The 24168-nt window shown below is 38.0% G+C and overlaps 1 protein-coding gene across 4 annotated transcripts in view; it reads left to right on the top strand.

Moving 5' to 3' along the window:
* The first annotated feature begins 124 nt into the window (after positions 1-124).
* The window catches only part of LOC137940531 (uncharacterized), a 31810-nt gene continuing 7766 nt past the window's right edge, over positions 125-24168 (top strand). The window contains exons 1-15 of one of the 4 annotated variants that reach the window (XM_068785645.1): positions 125-554; positions 1398-1460; positions 4487-4833; positions 4942-5041; positions 5134-5211; positions 5311-5370; positions 5455-5559; positions 6411-6521; positions 7533-7574; positions 20552-20671; positions 20780-20979; positions 22421-22692; positions 22806-22927; positions 23060-23102; positions 23191-23282. In XM_068785645.1, coding sequence (XP_068641746.1) covers positions 351-554; positions 1398-1460; positions 4487-4833; positions 4942-5041; positions 5134-5211; positions 5311-5370; positions 5455-5559; positions 6411-6521; positions 7533-7574; positions 20552-20671; positions 20780-20979; positions 22421-22692; positions 22806-22927; positions 23060-23102; positions 23191-23282 — 1959 coding nt within the window. In that variant the 5' untranslated portion in view covers positions 125-350. Of the gene's footprint in view, positions 555-1397; positions 1461-4486; positions 4834-4941; positions 5042-5133; positions 5212-5310; positions 5371-5454; positions 5560-6410; positions 6522-7532; positions 7575-20551; positions 20672-20779; positions 20980-22417; positions 22693-22805; positions 22928-23059; positions 23103-23190; positions 23283-24168 lie in introns of all 4 variants that reach the window. The other 3 variants (XM_068785646.1, XM_068785644.1, XM_068785647.1) reach the window with 3 other exon arrangements.

Raw genomic sequence — 24168 nt, 5'->3', positions numbered from 1 at the left:
TGTCTGAAGTGGCAAGATAGAGTAAAATTTCCAAAGTTTGAGGTCATACGCTTACTGGTCTCTCTGCTCGCGAAATGGAAAGAGAGCGCAGGGAGTCACGTTTGTGCACCTCTGATCACACACAAAGAGCCTGTTGCTGCTCTATTGAACTTTGCCTGAATTTATTTTTCCTTTCATCGCAATTCCAGGGTTTATTTGGTTCTTGAAGTTTCCTCTGTATCTCCGATTGTACGAAATATCCACTCGCTACTCTTTTTTCTCACTGTTATCCATTTCTTTAGGAATCTTCGCAGCAATGAAGCTCGAATCCTGAATATTTGGAGAAGAACTTTTTGTAGTTGATTTTCGTAATGGGAGCTTACGATGGAAATAGTAGACACGAAACTTCGTACATGCAAAACACTCGATCTCAGTGGAATTCGTCTGTGGATAACGGCACGGCAAATCTGGTCGAGCGGTTATCGGGACTGGGAATTGATGATCCTTCTTCTAAAGAGAGTTTGCTTCAGGTTATGAAGGCGGTCGAAGCTGCCGAGAGTACAATTAAACAACAGGTTAGGGTTATCGACTCTTGTCGGAGGACACGGACACTCTCTGCAAACGTTTCTCGTCATATCTATATTTTACTTTAAGCTATTTCGTTCACTGAATTAAATTTAATTAGTTTGGAGAATGGCTTGCTATGACGGATAACACGTGCTATCAAGATACCGTTTGTCCATTTGGCCCGTTACGGAGAGATTTATAATAATCTGTGAAATATGAGTGATGCATCACCTTGTCTGTCAATTCTATTGTAGGTCCCCGTTATGTTCGGGAAATGGTTAGTCATTATGCTGTTTTTTTTTTTTTTTTTCTTTTTGATTGGGAAATTTCTCTGGCAGCAATTTGAAGATTGCACCCACTTAAGCTATGATGAGCATAGTTTTTTCAGGAGATATACCTTAAGTGTTTGCATTTGATGTTGACTTGGCTTGGCTTTCGAGTACAGTGTCTTTGTGCTTTACGAGATTAATGGTGGCCTGCAGCTCGGGTTCTATCCTGCTTGTTGCGACTGTCTTAAGAATCATGTAATGAATGAACCAATTTGTATGTAACTTCCTATAATATAAACAAAAATAACACGATCATATATCTAATGCCAGGAATGCTTGTGTAATCCAAGCTACAGGACAAGAGTTTTTTTGCTACTGCTGAGGGTAGATATGCTGGCTATACTTCTTCAAACTCATTTTCTTGCTGCCTTGAGCAGCTTCAGAAGATTTTTCAACCTGATAACAAGGGTTTTCTGATATGGCACATGCAATAAGCCATTGTGTTTGGTAATCGAATATATTTTACATTTTGTATGCTTGTGTGGTGGAACTCATAATTTTCCTTAAATTTTCATATTACAGTTGGAAGAGAATAATCATTTAAGAACCAAGCTTCAGAGAAAAGACAAGGAACTGGAAAGATATGTAAGTGCTTTAGTTACTCTTGTATTTTACAACTAGGCTGTTATCTGACTGGTTATGATTAACTCCAGCATTTGCATATTTTGCTTTGTCACATGCGAGGGAGAGCAAATCATCCTTTTTCCTCACTCACTCGTATCTTCTTTCTTGACACTCCAAAGAAACCATAAACACGCGAAAATGAGCCATGTTCTCTAATACTTTTGGTCATTGTTCTTTTCAATTAAGATTATCAGCAACCCACAATCACACATATCCATTTTGAACAAGGAGTCATGTGTCAGTTTTTGGTGTATTCTTCTGGTGAAGGCCATGTTTGTTTTTTAGGGGTTATTGGTTGATTAGGAGATGGTTAGATTCAAGCAGTTTGTGACATATGACATTCTGTTTAAAAATGGTGTGCCAACTTTGTTTTTCCAATGGAAATGCTGCTTGACCTCTTCCAAATGTGGGCTGGTTTTTCTCATTTCTTCAACAAGCAAAATAATAGTTTTGGTTGTTGAAAGCTTTTTTAAATGTATGTCCAAGTTCCCTTTGTCAAAATGCCAATTGAAATAGAAGGTGCCTTTCCTCGAAAAGTAAAGAAAACTTTCTAGTAGATGAGCAGGTTTCAAGTGTTGTGATATGATAATGTAGGATGTTTCTGTACTCAATGCACAAAATTCAACCTCTAACAATTAATATTTGAAAATAAGCATAATTTCCTAGTTTTCAAATATGGCTGCAAGTTTGCTGTATTTTCAAGTATGGGCCAATCCACATTAATTACTGAAATCTTAATTGAGTCTCTTATTTGAGGGTGCTATTGTTTTTTTAAATTATTTAATTCTAATTTTTTTGTTATCTATATTTATTTGTTTAATTTAAAGTTATAAAAAAAGATGTGGGATGGACTGGGGCCATATCGCCATGCCTTCTCTCCATTGTGAAGAGAGGAGGGGAAGGAACCATCTCTTTCCTCCCTTTGCTTTCTTTCTCTCCTGGTTGAGAGTCAAACCACCCCTTCCTCTTCAAGTTCATCTAGAGGAGTGAGAGGAGGGATCCTATCTTTCTCACCTCACAAATAGTGAAAAGGTTGAGGTGGGACTCCATGCACTGTTTTCTTAGTTTGTGTGGAGGAGAGCTTCCTTCTATTCTCCTCTTGGTCATAAATAGAGAGGAGAGGAGAGGAGAGGAGAGGAGAGGAGCCTTCTCCCTCTCACTTTCTTCTTGCATATCTATATACAGAGAGCTCTCTTTGTACCTCTTCTCTCTTTGTATATGAGCAAAGAAGGGAATTGTGAAGTCCCCTCCTACCTTCTTTGTCATTTTGTGCAAAACGGGGAAGGGGTACCTCCTCTCTCGCTTGTTTGTTTAGAGGGTGGGAGGGGGGACATGCCTTTGTCCTATTTGCTTCGAGGAAGAGGGGGAAGATGTGAGGTCCATCTTCCTCTTCTCACGGAAGAAGTGGACATGTGCTTTTTGTATGCTTTAAATTGTGTTTTGTGGGGAAAAGTCTACATGGAGAAGTGTTAAGAAAAAAATTATTTGATTATAAAGTTGGAGTAATAGGCTTCTTTAGTGGCTAATCATTTTGAGATGGAACTAGGCTCAATTCAACAGAGCAAATTGTATGTATAGGCCAAGACCCAGTGTATGCTCCCTAGGTTATTTGTGTTGTGGGCTCTATGAGGTGAGAGTTAGGTTGTTTGTGCATTGTGGACATGTCTCAGCCTTGTTATGTGTAAGCTTAGATGGTGGGGTTGGGGGGGGGGGGGGGGGGGGTGTTGTTGTTGAGTAGGAAAACGCCCCACATTGAAAAGTGTTAAGAAAATTGGTTTAATTATAAGGTTGAGCAATAAGCCTCATAAGTGGCTAGTCATTTTGGGATGGAACCATGTTCAATCCAACATATTGAATTAAACCTTTTAGCAAAGGAGCAAAAATTGTGCTCAAGTTACATTTAATGTTGGAGCAGAATGGGGATTCCCATATCTCTTACTCTTTACATTAAATTAAAAACTTTAAATGAAGGGGCAAAATTATCACCCCATATCCTCTTTTCTTTAATTAAAAACTTAAAATAGAAGGCATTAAAAAACTTTAAATAAGTGGGAAAAATTATCATTTTTATGTCTAATGCCCTTAGTTTATTATGTCACTACATACTAATGGCATGACCATGTTTGTCCACTATGGGATGATTTTTGTCATCACAAGACAAAAAAATGACAGGAATTTCCCTTTGACTAATCTTACAGTTGAAAAAAATTTGGTGTGGGAAAATAAATGCCCTTTTGCTGTTTTTTTTTTTTGTTCATGCCTTCTGAGTTTGTTTTTCTCATTCTTTCATATTGGAGCAGTAAGAACTCATTTTCCCATCCTTCTAACTTTGTATGGGAGAAAAGGAATTGAAATGAAAATTTTCCATTTCTTAAAACCAGCACAAAGCTAGAAATTTTTTGTAACGAAATGGACATGCTTCCATCTCTGCTTTTTTCCTGTGGTCTCTTATTCACACTCTATACTTCATAATTGGGCCATATTTACATATTTGTAAATATGGCAAACTTGTGGATGCTTTTGGAATTAAGCCAAACTAAATATTATATTTGGAAATTAACTCTAAAAAGAAGATAAAATCAGCGGTATACAACAAAAACAAAATTTAGTGGAGAAAGCATTTTAAAAAGGTAAAAGGAAACAAGACCAAAAGCTCATGATCATGTGTATGCATTTATGGAGTTCATACTTACACAGAACATCCCACAGTAAATTCTGGAGCCTTAATAGTGAACTCTATTGTTTTCGTTGTCTCTACCCGGTTGAGTGATATGAAAAAAATCATTTCTAACTTAAGAGAGAAACTGAAATATGAAAGATTAGTTTGTTGGTTTCTGTTATTACCTTTGTCTATACTTGGCAGAAAGATGAAAAGAGAAGTCATTTCTAACCAAACACTGAAACTGGAATATGAAAGATTAGTTTGTTGTTCAAATCCCCAAGGAGGAGGTGTATTGCAGTTACATTGGAATTTCTGTTTTTGGCAGAAATCAGATCCTTCAACAGCCCTGCAACTATCTGCAGATGGTCTTGCAAATGAACATGAGACGGGAGCTAATAAGGCACATCTACCTGTTCCTCCTACTGAGAATGGAGATAGATTCAGATGGACTAACAATATTACGTCAAATCCTCAAGGTACACTTGTTGTCCACAACAATATTGTACCGAAAAATGAGAACCCTGCTTCACAACCTTACTATGAAAACCAGCACTACGATAATAGTAAGGTGAACGGGATTTTGGAGGTCCATTCTGGCGGGAAGTTGGGTTTAGATAACGTTGGCTTCTCTCAGTTTTCATCTCCATCTTCAAGATCCTTTTCTTCTAGTGGGTGAGCATTTTTCTCCCCTCATATCAGATTTGAGAAAATAGTGGATATATTCTGCAGCAATCTCTTTAAAGAGAAAAAAATGTAATTTTCTTGTTGGTTTTGCTGTAGGTATCCAAAGGACCGGGAAAATGATCCTAAGTTTAGTTTATCTGGGCAAGGTTTGATACCCGTTTCTGATATGAATAACCCAACCAGTCAGCTGAAGCAGGTATAATATTATCAGTGTCATCCTTTTATCATCGGTTTGCCCTGTAATTTGCCACTCTCTTTGCTTGACATATTGCTGCTTTGATAATTTAGGAACTTGTTCTCAAGGTTAGAGAACATGAAGAGGAAATTGTGCAACTTAGAAAGCATCTGGCTGACTATTCTATGAAGGCAGGGAGAATCCTTTCATTGAATGAGTGGTTTAACTTATTTTTCTTCTATTTTTAATTTCTAATTTAAATTATCTTTGGTCCTGTGATTTTTTATTAGGAAGCTCAAATATGTAACGAGAAGTATGTTCTAGAAAAACGCATTGCTTATATGCGATTGGTAAGAATAAGTGCTAAGATGCACTTTTTAACAAGTGGAAAGCAATAAGTTATGCTCAGAGTTTTATATACATGTTTCAAACAGGCGTTTGATCAGCAGCAGCAAGACCTGGTTGATGCTGCATCAAAGGCTTTATCATATAGACAAGATATAATTGAGGAAAACATACGTCTCACCTATGCACTCCAGGTATGATAACCTTGTTGACTGGTTACTTGATTGATAAATGCATTGCTTTTTCATCTATACTTAAACAAGTATTAATATTTCTTTTCAGGACAATGGGAACTTAAAAATTCAAATTTTACGTAGATTATCTATCTTCTCAGATTATGTTGTCATAGTGACAGATTAATTTGTTTAAAATTGTGTTGGCAGTTGGTACTTTAAGCCCTCTTCTTTGTTTTTTCATGATAACTTTCCTGCATAGAGGCTAGAGAAAGTAATCTGATTATGGGGCAGGATTACTTTTGCTTCGCTGTATTTATGACCTACAAAAGTTTATTTATTTTAGACAAGTTAAGAACTTTCTCTGAATAATTTTTTAGCAACACTTTAGATTCTTTCTTTATCTAGATGTCAGTTATTTTGAAGCTTCATGAGTATATGCTTTAATTTTTTTGTGACCATATGCTTAAATTGCTACCGAAAAGTACAAACAACACTTTCCGAATCTGTATTTAAAATGCATACTTTTTGAAGACTATTTTATTTTCTTTTTTTTTTCAAATTTTAAGAACATTCTTAATTCTTTTTTTAACTTAATCTTGACAACAAGATCAAGTTGAATTTTCCTATTATATCATGTACTTTTATTTACCCATATTTGAGTTTTCTTAATGAGATAAGAGCTAGTGAATCAGAAACAATTAACAATTATGTTTTTTTTAGTTTTAAAAGATTAAGATACTAATTTCTTTCCTTTACTTGGTAGAAAAATATCTCACTTTTCAATGTCTGTTTTGCTTTAAACTTTCATTCAACTAATTTGCTTTGTGGGGTGAGAAATAAATCCTCACGTGTACCTTTTGGTTCTTCAGGCCACACATCAAGAAAGAAATACCTTCATTTCATCTTTGCTGCCTCTTCTGCAAGAGTATGGTTTTCAACCTCCTGTGGCTGATGCTCAATCAATCGTCTACAATCTCAAGGTTGGCAATTGCTTGGTTGTAAATGAATTTTTGAAATTTTATGACATTTGCTCTACTATTAGTGCTGATGGTTCGTTCGATATTTTTACCCTGTCTCTAACTTCCATGTGGGTTGTAAACATTTCTTAATGAATCTTTTTCTTTTTGGTTGAAAAAGGCGCTTTTTTATTGCAAGCCCACTGACAACGGCACAACAAACTTAGGAAAGGGGACAGCTAACAACAACCCCCTCCTTAACAAGAGAGTTGGCCAAGCCATTGGCTGTTCTCGGAACTGATTCCAATTACAAACAAGATCAGCAGCTAAATCTAGGATATTATAAAAATGAACCAGTGATGCAACGAGGGGTCATGCTTCTATAGACACCTGCTAATGGCACTTTGAGATCCTTCAACATGGGGCAAGCCTCCAATTTTTTGTCTTGAAGATCCTAAGGCCATGCCTTGACACCTCCAGCTCATAATGGTTAAATCAGCCATGCCAAGGAGGCCAGCAAAAGAGGAAAGAATGGCACTGCTAGTCAACCTGCCGACGGGCCTGGGATGCCAAGGGAGTATCCACCAAAATTTAATTAACTGATCCCGTGACAGGGAGACATCCATTCTTGCACTGGGCTCTTCCTGTGGGCCGAGAGAGCAGTAATCAAACTCCAACTGCTCGAAATAGTTTATCCATTCAGCTCTTTAGAAGCATGAGCAGAAAGCTGGAGTCTCTGAGGAAGATTTCTGTGTTCATTCTCTTGAAATATTTATTGACAATTATGAACATTTTTATGTTTTAGCAAGTTAAATTTTAAGAAATTTCTTGGTAAATATAAATAATTTAGTCTATACATTTATTATCATTATTATTTTTGTTGTCTTTTATATCTGCTTGGTAATCTGACTAGCTTTTGCATGGGTTTGAAAAATGTTTTGGTTTTATTTTTTGATGATTTAATGATTTGAATAATATAACTATATTGTATTTCTATTAAAGATGTTCTATGTTATCTTTCAATTTTTCTTGCAGGTTTTGTTCAAACATCTACAAGAAAAGCTCATTATAACTGAGGTACTATGGTCAGCTGAACAGAAAAATGACTGAATTCCTCTGTGTAGAAAAGATAAAAGGAGAGAATAAAGGAGGAAGATGAGAGAAATCGAAGAAAGAGAGAGAGAGACAAGCGTGCTGCACTGTCACACCACACGGAGGAATTAGACATCCTCCTTTAATCAAATAAGTTACTTAAGTGACAGATACGCACAGTTCCAGAAATGCCTTTTTAGATCCAATAACTTGTATCTCCTAGAATAACAACTATACGAACCTGAAAATTTAAAGTGACACTTAACATAACTTGGTAACTATCCTAGTCCTAGAGGGACAATACATGAATATAAAATGACTAAAATGCCTCTGACATTAACACTGTAACGCTTCCCTTCAAGCCGGAGCATATATATTTAGAAACCCCAGCTTGGTAAAAATTTCCCGTAACCTCATTTTCCCAAAGCTTTGTTTAGAAGATCACCAGGCTGATCTGTAGATCTCACATAGGGAGTGAGTACTGCTCCACTCATCACAACACCTCTGATAAAATGACAATCGACCTCCATATGTTTAGTTCTTTCGTGAAAGACAGAATTACTAGCAATAAAGATAGTGACTTAATTGTCACAGTACATTGTCATAGCCTTTGTAGTAGGAAAATGTAGCTCTTGCACTATAGATCTCACCCACAACAGTTCACTAATTGTATAAGCCATAGTTTTGTACTCAATTACTACACTTGAGCAGACAATTGCATTTTGTTTTTTGTTTTTCCAACTCACTAGATTACCTCCAACATACACACAATATCCAAAAGTAGATTTCCGATCCAATTTGTATCCAACATAGTCAGCATCAACATATCCTATAATTTTCAATGTCCATGTAGCTTATACAACAATCCTTTCCCTAGTGTACCTTCAAGTACCTTAATATTCTCAAGGCGGCTTCTAAATGAGTTTTCTGTGGACGCTCCCTGAACTGACTGACCATACTTGCTACAAAGGTTAGATCCGATCTGGTTATTGTAGCATATATAAGCTTGCCTACCAACCTCTTATATAAGATCTTATCTCTAAACTTATTACTGTCCTTCTCATGAAGATTATGATTAACATCTATAGGAGTCTCCACAGGTTTAGCTCCTAACAACCCATATTCATGTAGCATATTAGTCACATATTTTCTTTGGGTTAAAACCTTAGCTGCTTTACTTTTTGCTACTTCAATCCCAAGGAAATATTTAAGTGTTTCTAGATCCTTGGTCTAAAAATGGCTCACCAGATGTCTCTTCACCTCTTCAATGCCATCTTTATCACTTCCAGACAACACTATGTCATCCACGTATACGATCAAAACCACAATTCCATAGTACCACTTCAGAACAAATAAGGAGTAATCACAATGACTCCTTTTAAAACCCAATGACATCACTAGTTGGCTGCTAAGCTCTAGAATTTTGTTTAAGACCATAGATAGCCTTATGCATTCTACATACTTTTCTAGTCTCTCCCTGAGCAATATACCCTAGCGGTTGCTCCATATACATTTCTTTTGCGAGATCACCATATAAGAAGACATTTTTGGCGTTTAGTTTCATAATGGCAAACCCTGATTCACAATAATTGAGATCAACACTCAAACAAAAGCCAACAGGGCAATAAGCAATAAGGTCTCAAACACATTCACCCCATAAGTTTGTGTATATCCTCTAGCCACAAGTCTAGCCTTATACTTCATTTGTCTTATGCTTCATTGTGTGCACCCATCAACACCCTACTTGGTGGCATCTGGTGGAGGCTCACACAAAGTCCATGTGCCTCTATCAGTCAACGCTACCACCATCTCAACATCTAGGGCTTGTTTCCAAAGAGGTGATAACAAGGCTTTCTGCAAAGAAGAAGAAACACAACAAGAGGACAATGATAATGCAAAGGACTGAAAAGAGTTAGACAAGTGATCAAAGGACACATACTTGGAAATCGGAGGCCTAGTACCCTTCTAGTTACATGCACAAGCACTTTTGTGAAGGGACACTTGAAGATGTAAATTATTTACCTTAGGAGCAATAGACGAGGGAGGGCTTGGCATAGGTGGGAGAGTGGGTCCTAGAGCTATAGCATTGGAAGGTGTCCATTGTTTGTAAACTTTCAAAGGCTTGGGCGACTCTAGAGCTGTTACAGTAACTTGAGCCATGCTTGGAACATCCTCCACAAGAAGTGTGAAAAAAGTAAGAAGAGAGAGAGAGAGTCGAAGAGAAGGAGAGAAGGTGGAGAGGCAAAAGCTCAAGAGTGTTGGAAGATATGGTGGACTGCCATTCTATACTGGAAGATCTTGTAAGGAATTAAATGCCCTAATTCAAAACTAATGAGAAAAATTATGATCTCAGAACAAGAAAAAACAAGTACGAAAGAATATAAGATTTATACAGGTTCGCCTCAAGGTGAGACTACATCTTGTCTTCCGCTGTTGTAATATTTCACTATGATGATGAAGTAGGTTACAAGAGAAATCGCACACACACATGTTTTTCTTCAACCTTTCTCAGCCGCAACTGATAATCCTCCTCTGGGTGATAAACCCTAATAGCAACGCCCCCAAATATAAAGAAAAAACTAGGGCAACCGAAATACAAGTGTGAAATCCCCAAACTACCCGATCCGCAAACCGACTCAGCATAAGGCATTAATTAGGCTTCATAACATAACAGATCTTATACACCATTTGTAGTAAGCTGGACGTTTATGATGTTCTCTCACCCCCAGCTAGGGGTGGCATCGAGCTGAGCCGAGTCCGAACCTGCCTATGTTCGAGCCGAGCCTAGCCTCGAGCCTAAAATTGTTATGGATCTCGAGCCCATAATTTTAACCGAGTTCAAGCCGAGCTCGAGCTTCAACATTCATTTAAAACTTTTCAAAAATTACATGTCTCGAGTTCGAGTTCCAACATACATTTAAAACTTTTCAAAAAATACATGTCAAATAAATTGTATATAAAATTATACATACATTTTACATCAAATTGGGCATGACCTCTACATAAAATTGAGCATGACCTCTACTTGAAATTGGGCATAAGGGTGGCATCGAATCCAGTTGAGTCTAAACCTTCCTACGTTTGAGCCGAGCTTGATTTAAAGATTTTGAACTCGAGCTCGAGCCGACCTAGCCTCGAGCCTAAAATTGTAATCGAGCTCGAGCCTAATAATTTTAAATGAGTTCGAGCTCGAGCTCTAGCTGAGTTCAAGGTTAACCTACATTTAATACTCTACATAAAATATATGTCAAATAAATTATCTATAAAATTATGCATACATTTTAAAAAAAAAGATTGATGGTGGAGGTTCAAGATTGAATCTCGATAATGGATTAAAGCCCACCAATATTAATCTTTTTTACCCAAATGTTGTCTAGCTTATTTTGTAATTTTTGAATCTGGCCATAAATTTACTATGGCCTCCTTAGTGCCCCTGATTGAAAATTTATATTCTAGGAAAAACTAAAAATGTTTTTCCTAGGATACATATTTCCAAAAAAACCTTTAAATAAAATCCTATTACTATTAGAGACTTACTAGAAAATTACAAGAAATACTTTAAAATTTTCTTAGAAAAGTTAAATGGACCTCTTATTGCCTCTTATAGGGAAATAAATAAAAATTAATAATCAATCTAATATATTACTATACTTATCGATAAATTTTTAATCAAATAAAATGTCAAACACAAAATTACTATGAAAATTGCCTCATACTAAAAGTATTATAGCATCAACTGTCAAATACTTATTCAAAAATTTTCTATAAGGTTTTCTAGCCCATCGACATGGAACGAAGGCACGGCGGCGACGGAAACAGAGGCAAAGAAATTGGAGGGAAGGGGATGTAGCGGCCAGCGAGGAGCTACCGACGGCGACAGAGGCGGACGGGGGGCTTGGCGTTCCCCCCATCTCCATCTCCCGATCCTGCGACTCACGAGCCCGTTAACAAGCCGACTCGTGAGCTTTCGAACCGAATCATGATTCGGTCGAGTTTGGCTCGTTAACTCAAACGAGTCGTATCTGGATCTCGATTTGATGTCGAGCTTGAGCCACTCGCGAACCGGCTTGGTTCAATGGCACCCCTACTCTCAGCTTGAGGGGGGGGAGGGGGGCATCTTTCGACAAAGAGAAAGAGCTGTGTTGGGGGACGTGCACGCCCCCCAACCTCTATTTATAATGCTGATCAAGTACAATTATAGATATACCTTTACCTAAGTAAAACCCTAATCTCCTTATAGTCCCATTCTACATGTCCTCTTACATGAAACTTAAACCATAGACAGTAATGGACATACAAAACAAGATTACATCAAGACATATAAATATAGATATAGTAAAATGACCAAAATGCCCCTGTACTCATTTTTCAACACTCCCCTTCAAGCTAGAGCGTATATGTACAAAATTTTAGAAATTCACGCTTTCCCAACGCTTTAGTGAAGACATTGCTGAGTTAATCACCAGATCGAGCATATGGGGTTGCACCTCTTTTTTCATCACTGCATCTCAAATGAAATGACATTCTACCTCTATGTGCTTCATTCTCTCATGAAACACCATGTTGCTAGTAGTGAAGATTGCTTCTTGGTTATCACAATACATAGTCATAGGATCCTCCTGATAGAGGCCTAACTCCTGGGTAACAGATTTCACCGACATTAGCTCATTGACGGTGTAGGCCATTTATCTGTATTCATATTTTGCACAGGGCAACCACATTATGTTTCTTACTCTTCCAGTTGACAAGGTTTCCTCCTAGAAATACACATTACCCATTGGATGATTTTCGGTCGCTCTTGGAACTGTCATAATCTGCGTCAGTGAAAGCCTCAATTCTCAAGTGATCATTAGGTCTAAAGAGAAGACCTTTTCCTGGTGTTTCTTCAAGATATCGTAAGATTCTTTGAGCAACCTCTAGATGAATCTTACGTGGATGCTTCATGAACTAACTCATCACACTGATTGCAAATGAGATATCTAGTCTAATAAATGTAGCATAAATGAGTTTGCCTACTAACCTCTAATACTTTGTTTTATCTTTCAATTTTAGACTTTGATCATCATCAAGATCATGTCCTACCTCCATAGGTGATTCAGCTGGTTTAGCTCCCAAAGTCCATATTTTTGAAGCATGTTAGTGACATACTTCCTCTGAGTCAAAGTCGTTCCCTCCTTGCTTCTTACAACTTCAATACCTAGAAAATATTTTAGGTGACCCGGATCTTTAGTCTGAAAGTGACTCGCCAAGTGGGATTTAACTTCTTCAATGCCTGATAAGTCACTCCCTAATAAGATGGTATCATCTACCTACATCTATAAGATAATAATTCTAGATGATCTCTTCAGAATAAACAATGAGTGATCACAGTGACTTCTACGAAACCCCATGGATATAACCACTTGATCAAAATTTTCAAACCATGTTTGTGGACTTTGTTTTAAGCCATGAAGAGCATTCTTGAGTCGACATACCTTATGCATCTCCCCTTCAAGATCACCATATAAGAATGTATTTTTAATATTCAGCTGAAACAGAGACCAGCCTTGATGTACCACAATAGAGACCAATATTTTGACAAAAGACAAGCGGGCAACTAGAGAAAAATCTCAAATACATCTACTCCAAAGGTTTGCGTATATCCTTTAGCAACGGGGCGAGCCTTATATCTTTCAACAAATCCATCAGAATTATATTTATGTATACACCCACTAACAACCAACTATTGCAACCCCTAGAGGTAAATCACACAGCTCCCAAGTCCCTCTATCAACTAGTGCTTCCATCTCAAAATCCATGACTTTCTTCTAATGAGGAGTCAATAGAGCACCCTACATTGAAGAAAGAATAGTGCACGTAGAGATGGACAAAGCAAACTTATGGTAATTATCAGATAAGGAATCAAAAGAGACATAGTGAGGTAGAGGATGAGTACCGTTACAAACACCTTTCTGAAGAGCAATAGGAAGGTGAAAGTCACTTACCTCAGGATCAAGGGATAATGCAGAATCATGGTCCGACGAGAGAGAGGGGTCTGGAGCGGGAAGAGATGGTTGTTGTTGGCGCCGATATACCTGTAGTGGTTTCTCAGTAGAAGCATCATGTAAGTATGAATGCAGTCATCAATTGGAATAGGAATTACAAGACTGGGTACCAAGGGAATAGTAGAAACTGACTCAGACCTTGAAGACTCAAAGAATGGAACATCCTTAAAGAAAGTAACATCAACAGATACAAATGTTTTTCTCATAGATGGACTGAAACATTTGTACCCTTTTTGTGTCTGAGAATAGCCCAAAAATATACATTTAACAACACGAGAAGATGATTTATCCCTAGATGGATAAAAAATATGTGCAAAAATAAGTACCCAAAAAATGGGGTAGTATAGGAAAAAGAGATGTAGTGAGCAGTACAATTTGAATAGGAATTTTACTATCAAGAACAGAGAACGACATTCTATTTATCAGAAAACATGCAGTGGAAACAACATCACCCTTATATGACTTAATGACATTTATACAAAGTAACTTAGTTCTAGCCACCTCAAGTAAGTGGCGATTCTTGCGTTCAACAACTCCATTTTGTTGTGGAGTGAACATACAATAAGTTTGATGAATAATCCCTTGAGACTGACAAAAAGAGTTAAACTTTCGATTCATAAATTCAAGGCCATTGTCTGTACACAAGATATTGATAGAAATGACAAACTAATTCTTTATTTCATTATCAAAGAGTTGAAATACATCGAAATCTTTAGATTTTTTTCGAAGGAGATAAATCCAAGTACATCTATTGAAGTCATCAATGAAGGAAATAATGTATCTATGACCAAACTGACTAGTCATAGGACAAAGACCCCAGATATCTGAGTGGGCAAGCTCAAATAGTTTGCTTGTCTGATGAAATGAAGCTGGAAGGGAACTTCGATGATGCTTGCCTAGTTGACATGACTCGCTTGAATAATGCTTGAAGGAAGCTCTGGAAGACTGGAACTATTTGAATCAGCTTTGCAAGTGATAGATGACTTAGTTTGAGAGTCCCTCGGTCTAGTCCTTGGCTTGAACTGTCTCTACCTCTGCCTTTGGCAGTCCCTGTGTGTCCTCTAGATGATTCAGCGGAACCAGGTGCTGCAGCTAATGTATTAGGGCTAGTAGCTTCACCCCTTTAGTGTCATTACTAGGCACAATAATCTTTGAAGTTGTCATTACCCTATTAAAAGTAGTAGAGATAGGTATTTCATCAAAGGCTAGGCCTTGCGTCTTCATGCTATCAAATTCAGCACCCAAACCATCGAGGAATTTTTCCACTAGGAGTTGACTTTGTTTTTTCCTGCGTTCCCATTCATCCATAGTAAATGGATAAAAAACATTAATTTTCTGCCAATTACTCAGAAAGGAACAATAATATTCTGTCAGTCCTGTTACCTTGTTTCAAGCCCAAAAAAATCTGTATATAACTCATATACTTGGGAAAGATTACTCTCTTGACCATATAAAGCTTCTAAAGATAACCACATAGCTTTGGCAGTTTCAAACTTCATAACCTGAGTTCTAATAGTAGATTCCTTGCTGCTGCTCGTTTGAGCTCTCATAATAAAATTCAGCATCATTTAAAAAAAAAAAAATAGTAGATTCCTTGTTGTTGACAATCTAAGTCATTATTTGGTTGTCCTCCGCTTCCCAATCATCACCCTGAGGGATAGGAGGATCATCCCTAATAAATTTCAGTTTCTTTTGGCCCTTTAAATATTTTCTAATAGATTTGGACCAAGTAAGATAATTATCGTCATTCAATTTTTCAAAGGTGATGGTGATAATTTCTTTCCCATCAGAATTGTAAGATTCTTTAGATGGAGTGTAAACTTCTCCGGAATCAGCCATAATAGATATATAGAAGCACCAAACAGATCAAATAAGCCTTCCAACACTTCAAATTAATCGGCCTAGGTGGGCCCCACCATGTAGGATTAGGGTTAGGGCAATTAGGTGATGTGCGCAAGTCAGAAAATCCAGAAATCCAGCACAAGAATTAAATTCCAGATCAAACAGTGTAAAAAGAGCAATAATAGGGCTGACATCAGCACATATAGGTTTGGGAGTTGGCACACATCCCGAGATCAACATAAAAACCCTCTTTTGGGCAGTTTAAAACGTCAAGATCTGTTCTAAGAAGAGTAGAATCTGTAAACTTAGGGTTATGGCAAAAATAAAAGGAGAAAAAAATTGAATTTTTGCCAACCAATAGCCGAAAAACTTGATTAAGATCCTTCCTTTATGTAGATGTCTGCTTCAAAAGGATGAAAAAATGACAAAGAACCTTCGTGATCTACTACTTCGATACCAGGAAAATTGTAAGAGGAGAGAGAGTTGAAGAGAGAGAATGAGAGAGAGTGAAGGAGGAGGGACAAAAGCTCAAGAGAAAGAGCTGCATTGGGGGATGTGCACATCCCCCAACCTCTATTTGTAATGCTGATCGATTACAATTACCGATATATCCTTTCTTAAGTGAAACCACAATCTCCTTATATCTCCCATTCTACATAGCCTCTTTACATAAAACTTGGACCATAGACATAATTGGACATACATAACAAGATTACATCAAAACATATAAATATAAATATAGTAAAATGACAAAAATACCCCTTTACTTGTTTTTCAACAAAGTGGAACACCAACATCAACATTCTCAAGAACACTATCAGATTTGACTAATTGTGAAAAGAACGAAACGTTTTCAGAAAAGGTAACATCTTCTGAGACATACATCCCTTTGTGACAGCACATTGGAAGATGTAAATTACTTACTTTAGGAGTAGTAGATGAGGGAGGCATTGGCACAGGTGTGGGCCTTGGAGCTGTAGCCTTGGAAGGTATTTGTTGCTTGTAAACTTGCAAACTTGGGCGACTCTAGAACCATTATAGGAACTTACACAATGCTAGGAAAATCCTCCACAGGAAGTAGAACAACAAGATCAACATTCTCAGGAACACCATCTAATTTGACTAATTATGAAAAGAATGAAACATTTTTTGAAAAAGGTAACATCTTCTTAGACATATGTCTTCTTTGTAGATAGATAGTAGCACTTATACCCCTTTTGAGAACGTGAATATCCAAGAAATACAAACTTAACTGCTTTGAGAGACAATTTATCAATGATAAACTCATATACATGTGGGTGGATAGGAAAATACTCGTTGTTGGACTCGAGAACTTTGAGTGGTATTTGCCTACCAAGTATAGAGGAAGCATCCTATCAATCAAGAAGCATAGTGTAAAAGCAACACCACCCAATAATTTTAGTAATTTCATATAGATCATCATGGTGCATGCCACCTCTTGCAGATGGGGATTCTTTCTTTCAATCACCCCACTTTGTTGTGGAGCGTACGCACATGAAGACTAGTGAATAATACCATGGTAAGTACAAAAAGAATCAAATTTGTTGTTCATGATTTCAAGCCCATTATCCGTACGTAACACATGAATGGAAGCGCTAATTTGATTCTTTAATTCATTATAAAAGTTGAGGAATGCAAAAAAAACTTTTGATTTGTCCGAAGGGAGATACACCCACATAGACCTACTATAATCATCAATAAAAGAAGCAAAATACTTGTAACCGAAAAGACTTAGAACCCGATATTGTCCCCATACATCTTAATGAACAATCTCAAATAAACTATTATTATGATGTGGACGAGAAGGAAAACTAGCTCTATGATGCTTCCTCAACTGATATGAATTGCACTGAAATGATAAGGTGGAAGGTAACTCTGAAAAGAGCTATCTGAGTTTCTCTGGAGCTGGATCTCCAAGCCGCAAATGGCACTGAAACGATGAGTCAACTGTCTGAAGTGCTAAATGGAATGATGTTTTGGAACTCTTCAAGTATTGCCTCCACTCTCACTCTCAGAACCAATGTCTTCCTCGTTTGAATGTCTTAAAAGACACAATGAGTAGGAAAAACATGTTGCTGAAAGTTGTAAGGTCTTTGTAAGTTGACTCACAGACAACAAGTTAATTGGAAACTTGGGGACAAGTAAAATAGATTCTAGGGTTGAGGAAATTGGTTGAACCGTCCTATACATCAACAGAGGAAAGATAACCATCTGCTTATGTAACTTTTTTAAACTGGGAAGATTGATTAAGAGAAGAAAACAATAAGGGCATACCTGACATGTGCGTAGAAGCCCAATACAATAAACCATGGGGATATTGGATTCACATGGAACACAAATGAGCCAAGGTATGCAGACTTACGTGAACTAGCCAAAGTAGTTGTCATAGTAGGAGCATTTTGCCTCATGGATGAGTAGGAAATAATCAACTGGGCCACGTGCTGTGCTACTTGCTGAAGTTTGTCAGGTGCACTAAGAAGAATATCAATAGTACAAGCAGGAGAGACTGGCCCACTTTCTGTGACACTAGAATTAGCCCAGGCAGGTTTACCAAACTTGTCCCAACATTTGTCTGAGTAGCGATTAGTACATCCACAATGAACACACTGGCTATAACTACTACCTTCTCCGTGTTGTCTCCCACAACCAAAGACATCTCTGCTTCGGCAACGACCACCAGGACCACACTTATTGGTGGTTTATAAGTCTTGCTGGGGTTGCTGATTAAGAAGAACAGCAGCCTCAGAATCTTTACTTTCCTTGCTACTTTAGCTTGTATAACTCAATTAAATACCCTGGTGAGAGATGGAACATCTGTTGCTGCAAGAATTTGGACCCTAATTGCATCATACTCAGATCCCAAACCATCTAGAAATTTAGCCACAGACAATTCACCTCGTTGCTTCCGAAGATCAATTTCGTTCGTCGTAATGAGATGCAATATCTCAATTTCTTGTAAAATTTCTTGCAGCTCAATGAAATAGTCTAAAACCGACCTTTCTCCCTCTTCAAGGCAAACAATTGAGTGTATAACTGATAGATTGCTCTCTTGAGCATATAAAGACTCCAGGATTATCCAAATCTGTTTTGAAGTTACACAATTCATGACCTCTCTGTTTGAACATGATATCCATAGTATTAAGCAGCTTTCATAACCTGATTATCCACACCTTCCCAATTATCTGTAAGAGGATGTGGAGGATGATCCATAAGATATATGGCTTCCCGCTTAGCGGTCAAGTATATTTTCACAGATGTGGGCCAACTCAAGTAATTCAAACCAGTCATTTTTTTTTGTAATCACGGTCGTGTCCTTTCCTTCAAAATCCCCCCTCTTTTATAAAAGAGACAACTTCACCCAAATGACATTGACTACTAGATGGCCCCAAGCAAGCAGAAAATACTACAATCCAGCAGCAAAACTCAAAAAACCTACACTCAAATACACCCAACAGACCTGGGCAGATGATGTGGGCCCCACACAAAATGAAAAGTTTAGGGCATCTATTTGTCACCAGCTATAGAGCTCACAATCTATCATAGCAGTACAATATCACCGTAGATAATACCAAATCAAAAGATGAAGCAGAGCCAAGCACAGATCTGGGAGTCTGTGCAGGCATAGGAACAGGGGACTAGTCTCCAGCAACCGTCTAAGGGCACATAAATCAAGGATAACTGCTCAATAGGCAGCAAAAACCATACAACCCTAGGGTTATGGCACAAAATAAGTGAAAAGACTTAACCTTGAACCTTAATCACCAGAAAATTGTAGAAAAAAACTCTTCCAAGAGTGTAGCAGATTTAGGAGAAGAAAAAAAAAGCACTTACAGCGTCACCTCAGATGGATCTAGCATTACCATGTCGAAATGATAAAAGGAGAGAGAGAGAAGTTGAGAGAAATAGAGAGAGAGAGAGAGAGAGAGAGAGAGAGAGAGAGAGAGAGAGAGAGCTACTCTGTGTGGTACTGTTCACAAGGAGGAATTAGATTTCCTCTTTTAATTAAATAAGTCACTTAACTGGCAGATAGGTACAATTCCAGAAATGCCCCTCTTGACCCTTATGAACCTGAAAATTGAAAGTGTCACTTAACACAACTTGGTAACTAGTCTCGTAGTCCTAGTGGGACAATACATGAATGTCAAATGACTAAAACGCCCCTGACAATTACAACTTCAACGCTCTGCTTCTCTTGGATATCTGGATCCTTTTCATTTGATATTTTTCATTATTTTGGACAAAATTTTGACCTTTGACAGAATAAATTGAATAAGCAAATCTACTGATACATTTTAAGAGGCAGACAAATATGTGGAAAACTGTTTCTTGGTATAAGATGGCTGCGGACACTCTTTTTCTGAGAACACGGCCTAAATTTGGTTGTCACCGTCAAAGCCTCCCTCCAACTATATTAGTCTGTCTTGAAGAAGATAATTATGGTTCACTATTTGGATTGTCCTCCTTCATTCTGCTCTGTCAATTGCTTATTCTATCATTAGGTTGTTCTTGATGAGTGTAGCATCGTTTCGATGCTGGGACATGGGTATGGTTATGGATTCTTCTTCGACCTTGTTCAAATTTTTTCTCACAGTTTCCATCCATGTTAACCTTCTTCAATTTCTTGACAGTTCAGCCAATAGTGACTGAATGCCTTCTCTCTGGTGCACCATTCGAACTCATTCAAACATGCTTACACCATCTCCAGTTGCTCTCTCATTTTGTTGTCTATTTGTGTTACCCCAAGATGTTCACAGATATGTTAATTTTTTATGTCTTGCATAATGTTACCCTATGTCTACCTCAATAGTCTTCTCTCTGTTATGGCCATCTGCAGAAGGTGCTGCATCCTTATTACCAACTAGTTAGCTGCATAAAGTATGGCTGGTGCGACAGCTGTATTTAGCGACCGAACGCAAGGTTCAGTGCCACATCTGGTCATTCTTAATAGTTACCTGGTCCAAGCCTGACTCATTTTTGAGTGTCTGTATAAGCAATTAGTAGAAAAATACACCATCTTGAATTTTTGTTTTGATCTATTTCATGTTTGATCTACAGGCAAAGTTGAAGGAATCACAGTATCAGGTAGCCCCTTGGCAATCTGATGCATTGAACAACAACACTAGTTTTACTCCACAATCACCAACTCACTCCTTCGGAGTAGCTTTGACCACCACAGTATGACAATGTCCTCTATTATGTTCTTTTAATTTCAAAAGATACCTTTACGACCGGAAAGTATAAGTGTATTTGATAAGTGTATTTGAATTTATTTTTTGGTGTCAGAATAAAAATGGCTTGGAGATTGTACCTCAGCAAACATATTCTCATTCACAAACACCATCATCGTCTCCTTTAAATGCTCAGACAACAAGAGCAGTTGAATGGGACACATTTGGGCACCATAATAATCTCCCTCCTGCTGGTGGTGTTTTAATGAAAGATATGGAGCACGATAATCTGGGAAGGTTTTCTCCTGCTAACAGGTGAGCCTTATCAAGTTGACTGCTTTTTGAGGGAAACTTATAATAAACATGTGACCCTTTAGATGTACTGCAATATATCTGTTCTGTATATTGTATCTTCACTCATTTCTGGGAAGCTTTTCCTTGGGGTTTTAAGTCTATGTTGTTGGTACATGTTTGTGACAAACTATAAATGGTTATAGTTCATTCAGTCTGCAGCTTTAGTGTAGCCAGTAGAGAAAAATTGTACCTTTCTAAAAAAGAGTGCAGGAACTAACCTTAATAGGAAAAATAGAGAAAAGTTTAAAAGAGAAGGGATAGAAATCTCACAAAGCATTATCTAGATGAATAGAATCATGAAATTTATTCCATAACTTGAGAAGCTACTGAAACTTCTGTATAAAATTGTAAGTAGGAATCTTCCACATGGTGCAGACAAGTTGCCTTAATTTCCTTGAATAACGAATTAATAACTCTTTCTGGTGCTTCATACTAGGCACATGAAATACCCAGAAAAGGCCTCCTGCTAAGTCTAAAGATAATAATTGACTAGAAACTAAATACAACTTGAACTTAATAACTTAAGATCTTCAATTTCGGAGTTAAAAACTGTGGGTCTTTTATGTTTGAAAGATTCTATATATCAGTCATAACATAATTAGATTTGTTTTTTTTTTTTAATAAAAAAGGGCAAAATTCTGACAAAGCTCACTGAATCTCCACGCAAACTCTTTCCACTTGTGAATCAGAAATTGCAGCAATACTCTTGTTGATCAATTTTGCAGGAATGACCTGGTTCAATTGAACAGCCTTGGGTCTTCTCAGACTAACTCCTTTCCACTCTTTGTCTGCTCCTAAAATTTAAGAACTTAATTATTTTCCTTCTTCTTTGTATAAGATTTATTGTAATATCTGTCAAAATCTTTATCACATTTTACTCATCTGTAGTTGAAAAAATTCTTTTTCGAGTTTAAGGATGCCTCAGTGTCAGAATTCCCTTGTTAAAGGAAATGAGAAAATGGCTTGACAAATTCATATGGTTTTCCAAGAGAACAGCCATTTTTTACTTGGTAGTCATTACAATAAACCTCCCATGGTTATTGGTCACCAGGGAAGGTAACCTGAACACATTCCTGGCTCTATTGTTTTTTTAATTTTTTATTCAAAGATGTTCATCAGCTTTAGCTCCATAGGAGTTGTTAATTTGCCCAATAGTTGTTCATGTGAAGAACCCAGAACAAATTTATTTGTCAACCTTTGTTGCAGGATCTCATGAGACAACAAATCGATGTATATCTTTCTCATTCTGGTCATGGTCACCTAGTTTTACTATAAAAACTATTAACCTCTTTATTTAAATGACGTTCTGAGTTAATATCTTGTTCTTTCTAGTTTACTTTTTCTTTTAAAGAGCTCTTCTTGGGAGAGTTCATTCTAACTCTTTCACAACTGCTCCTAGAAGTCCAGCTGCACAAGATGCTCCAGCTCGCCATACCCCTCAAGGTGATGCAGGTCGTCTTAATGATGATCACTCTAATAGACCTTTATCACTTAGTAGGAATGAGGTGGGTGATACTGATGTATCCGGGGCCCCCGCAAAGAGAGAGTCCTCTTCCGTCCATTGGGCTGCTGGTAATGGTACATATATGACACCTACACAAGAAGACCCGGGTTCATCATATTCTCCTTATCTGCCTCCAGTCTTAGAGGAGCCTAGTTCCTCATTTTCTGAAGGTAATTATTTCAACTAGGTAGTGTTGTTTAGCTTCATTTGTTTTTTTCTTTTTTTTTTTGAAATAGTAGCTTCATTTGTTTTTATTGGTCATTGAGGACCCTGAATGTCCCAGCTGCAGATGAAGATCCTCTTCCAGCCATAGAGGGCCTTCAAATTGCTGGAGAAGCATTTCCTGGACAAGAACTTCAAGCCTGTGGTTATTCTATTAATGGAACTACGAGTTGCAATTTTGAGGTACACTTTTGTTCAAAGGTTATGTGTTGATCCTTGGGCTAGTAGACACCTTGAGTAGCTTAATTTGCAAAAAAAGTCGACTGTAGTCATTTTGGTTTGTTTTGCTTTCTAACTAATTGTTTTCACGATCAGTGGGTGAGATATATGGAGGATGGGTCAGTTCATTATATAGTCGGTAATCCTTCTTTAATTAATCCTAGCCTTTTGTTTACTCTTTGGCATCTTTCTCATAGTCTGATTCCTGAACATCTTATTGACTACAGGAGCAAAGCAACCCAACTACCTGGTGACAGCTGATGATGTAGACTCTTATCTTGCAATTGAAGTCCAACCCCTGGATAACAGGAAAAGAAAGGTACTCTAATGTTTTGTTGGATAATGTTTCTTCCCCAATCTTGAGGGGAGAAGGGTAGGGTTCTGCTCCCTTCCTTTGTCAAGCTTCTATGCAGGGGGATCTCTCCCCTTCATTTGAAGGAGAACAAGAAGTGGTAGCCGTGGCCTTCCTCCCACCTCTAATCTCTCTAAATTGTGTTTATAAAGTTTACAAAGAGTGGGAGGGGGAGGAGGGTCGCTGCCCCTATTCTCCATTTGCTGCATTTTTATTTTTTTATTTTTTGTTGTTGTGTGTGTGGCGATTTTTCCCCATGCAATAGTGACTTGGTTGATTCACGGTGACGGCCGGTTTGTCGGTTGAACTGTCAAATCAGCTGGGTTTTATCATTCTCTGGTTTCTGGTGCAGATCCAGCCAGAGATGAGGCCCGTGGCAGTGCAAGTGATTTTAAAAGCCGCACAAAGACACAATCAAATCATCGAGAGTTCCTCTCCTTCCAAAGGCACCAAGGGATGTGGGTAACAAAGGCTAATAAGAGGAGCTTACCCAGGGTGGGTAGTGGCACATGGTGCTCAAGTCATGAGGGAGGCCAAGCTGGAGGCCCATACTGCTAAGGAGAGATGCCCAAACCTGCCAGGTAAAGGAGCAATGCAGAAGAATGTGACAAGTAGTTTCTTCCTCTAATCCACAAAAGGGGCAAAGGGGGTCCGGGGAGGAGTTGTCGCACTGAAGGAGATTGTCAACAGTGAGGACTCTATTGCGGCAAGCACTCCACAGGAAGAATCTCACCGGAGGGGGGGGCCATGAGATGCCAAGCAATGGTGGCCGACCGAGTGATAGGGGGCCTAGTCCAGCCCATGAGGAGCTTGCAGGCCGAGGAAACCGAGAAACGACCACTGTCATTGGGGA

The sequence above is a fragment of the Aristolochia californica genome, unplaced genomic scaffold, assembly GCF_029961685.1.
Source record: "Aristolochia californica isolate CCGP_79_NKW_82.1479 unplaced genomic scaffold, dmAriCali1.0.hap1 SCAF_9, whole genome shotgun sequence".
NCBI classification, from domain to species: Eukaryota; Viridiplantae; Streptophyta; class Magnoliopsida; order Piperales; family Aristolochiaceae; genus Aristolochia; species Aristolochia californica.
The sequence above is the reverse complement of the archived record's forward strand: the minus strand, read 5'-3'. Positions and strand labels throughout refer to the sequence as shown.